The sequence below is a fragment of the Callorhinus ursinus genome, unplaced genomic scaffold, assembly GCF_003265705.2.
Source record: "Callorhinus ursinus isolate GAN/ISIS: 27379988/994484 unplaced genomic scaffold, GSC_fseal_2.0 scaffold6860, whole genome shotgun sequence".
NCBI classification, from domain to species: domain Eukaryota; kingdom Metazoa; phylum Chordata; class Mammalia; order Carnivora; family Otariidae; genus Callorhinus; species Callorhinus ursinus.
Genome location: NW_027403910.1, coordinates 1 through 2,625, shown reverse-complemented (window position 1 = coordinate 2,625; position 2,625 = coordinate 1). Strand labels below are relative to the sequence as shown.

The following is a 2,625-nucleotide window of genomic DNA, read 5'->3' as shown; positions in this document are numbered from 1 at the left end:
GCCCCCCATTCCCAGATGCCAACACAGCCCTCCCCACACATGACTCCCTTCCCTCACGTCGGGGGACAGGACCCCCCCCTTGCCTCCCCACGGGCTGGCCAAGCCCCAGCCTGCCCCCGGGGTGCTGAGCACCCACCAGCCTCTCCCACCCCATGTCCTGGGCAGAAAGTTCCCCAACATTGACGATCAGTCGGAGTCCCCATCCATCCGGCTCCTGGAGAAGAAGAAGGAGGCCAAGATCATGCACCAAGTTATGGAGCAGAAGAAGGAGGTGGGGACTCGGGAGTGGAGTGCGGGAAGGGCAGTGGGGTTTGGAGCCTGAGGACGCCCCCCCCCCATTGTGTGGGTGCCCGTGGCTGGAGCCCGGAGTCCTGCGCAGGGTAGAAGGTGGGAGGCCTGGGGGCAGAGGCCCTGGGGGCAGGAGGTGCAGGGGCCCTCCTGACCTCTCTGCTGCCCCCACTCCAAGACATTTCAGCGTAGAATGGAAACCCTGAACCTGCGCTGGGAGGAGCTGGGCATCAAGGAGGCCCAGCTGAAGGCCCACATCCAGAAGTTTGAGCAGTTCATCCAGGTATGAGGGCCCCCAGGCTGCAAACTGCCCCTCCCCCATCTCCCCCTCTTCCTTGCTTTTGCTGACTCCTCGCCCTGGGTTAGCATCTCTTCACTGCTCAGCAAGGCCTAGGGCTTCTCCCTTTATGTCCCGACTCATTACGGTTTGTAATTTCCTGTTTCCCTGTTGCTTTGGGCCCTTCTTGACGGCGGTTCACCGTTTCCTCGCCTGTACCTGGTACATGCAATGTCTCGGGGGAATGAATGAATGGGTGGAGGATGACAGGCAGGGCTGAACACGTGGGGCTACACAGATGACTCAGACAGGCCGCCCGCCCACCCCTCCGTCCTTCCGCTGAAGGACCAGGGGTTGGTTGAAGGACCAGGCCCCAGAGCCCATCCGGAGACAACTCCTTTCAATCAGTCCTTAGAGGAGTGATCTGACCACCCAGATTTCTCCCGACCAGCCCTGATGGAGCCCTGAGGGCACCTGGCCCAGCTCTGGAGGGGGGTGGGGGTGGGGAATCCCTGGCCTCCACTTCCCTCGAGGGGGCGGCCCTGCTCTTAAGCAGTGCTGTCTTGCTCTGTGCCTTCTCCAGGTGGGAGAGGAAGCTGATGGGGCTGGGCACGTTCTCCAGGGGTCAGGTCCTTACTGGCCAGAGAAAGCCTAGTGGCGTGGGTGGGGTGGCAGGAGCTGGGCCTGAGAGCTTCTCCAAGGGCTGCCAGAGGCCCAGCAGCCTGGCAATCCTGGAAAACTGTCACAAATACAGACCCCTGGGACTCCCTCTGTGCTTTCAATGGGCCTCGGGGGGGGGGGGGGACCCAGGAACTGCATTTTTAAAAAGCTCCCCGGGGGATTATGATGCACAATTGGACTGGTTTAGGGGACCCTGGGTCCTCTCCCGGGCTCACGGGGCAGAGTGCGAACCCTCCCTGTGCCTTCTCCACCTGCCTCCAAATGTCCTCCATCCATGAAGCGGGACAGGAACCACACCGGTGCACTGTGAGGGGTGCGTGTGCCCCCTGATCTTGCGGGAAGGGCTTTGCAGAATGAAGGAGAAGGGGGTGTCAGCCCGAATGCCCTTTCTTTGAGGACACCAGTAGTCTGTACCGTTGGCTCCAGCCTCAGCCTGATACCTCTCCCAGCTGGAGCACGGTTGCCCAGGGCCTCTCCTTTCTACAGCTGGAGAAATTGAGGCACCAAGCACCAAGCACCAAATGGGGAGGGAATCCGGGCCTCCTTGCCTACAGGGGCGGCCCGGCGATCCCTGCCCATCGCCGGCAGACAGAAGGGAGGACGGGCCCAGTGTCCCACGGGTGCCACCTCCCCCCCTCGCCCACCCCAGGAGAACGACCAGAAGCGGATCCGCGCCCTGAAGAAAGCCAGCAAGGAGCGGGAACTGAAGAGGCAGCGTGTGCGAGAGCTGGCCAAGGCCAAGCAGGAGTTGGTGGCCTTGCGGCTGGAGCACCAGAAGCTGAGCACAAAGCTGCAGGACTACTCCATCTTCAACAAGTACCTGGAGAAGGTGGTGGAGAACTCGGAGGTGAGCTGGGCGGCGTGCATATGTGTGTGTGTGTGTGTGTGTGTTGGGGGAGCGAGGTTTCGCTTGGGACCACCAGTGACTAGCTTTGCCTGCAGCAGGATGTGGCTGGCACCCACCCCTGCTCCCCCTCCTCCCTGCTGTGTTTTGTTTACCTGGGAGTCCGCGGAGAGAAAAAGGGAGAGAATGCAATGCGGAGCTCGCGAGCACAGTGCACAGGCCGGGCCCTGGGCTGGTGCACACGCCTCCTTGAAACAGGGCTTTGCCCTTTCCTTGGGGCTCCTCCCCTGTCTCCCCCCCTCCTCCCACCTCTGGCCCTTCCTCCTCAGCCTCCTGGGGTGGGGGGGCTCCTGTTCCTGGCTCCTTCCTTAAATGGTCCTCGGGTCTCTGTCCCTGACCCTCCACTTCTCTCCCTGAGCAACTCGAGGGACCTCCCACGGATGCCTCCCACATCCCCCATGTGACAGCAACAGGCAGGGCCCCTCACAGCGGTGGGGGAGGGGTGTGTGCCAGGTATGGGGTATGCCCTCTGGGG

At 62.3% G+C, this 2,625-nt stretch overlaps 1 protein-coding gene across 1 annotated transcript; it reads left to right on the top strand.

Moving 5' to 3' along the window:
- Positions 1-165: 165 nt before the first annotated feature.
- On the top strand, positions 166-2,093 carry LOC141372322 (coiled-coil domain-containing protein 42; the record flags this gene model as incomplete). The annotated part of the gene is made up of 3 exons (XM_073890825.1): positions 166-271; positions 467-571; positions 1,896-2,093. Coding segments are annotated over 3 exons (409 nt in total), but the record flags the coding sequence as incomplete, so codon positions are not given.
- Positions 2,094-2,625: the final 532 nt, after the last annotated feature.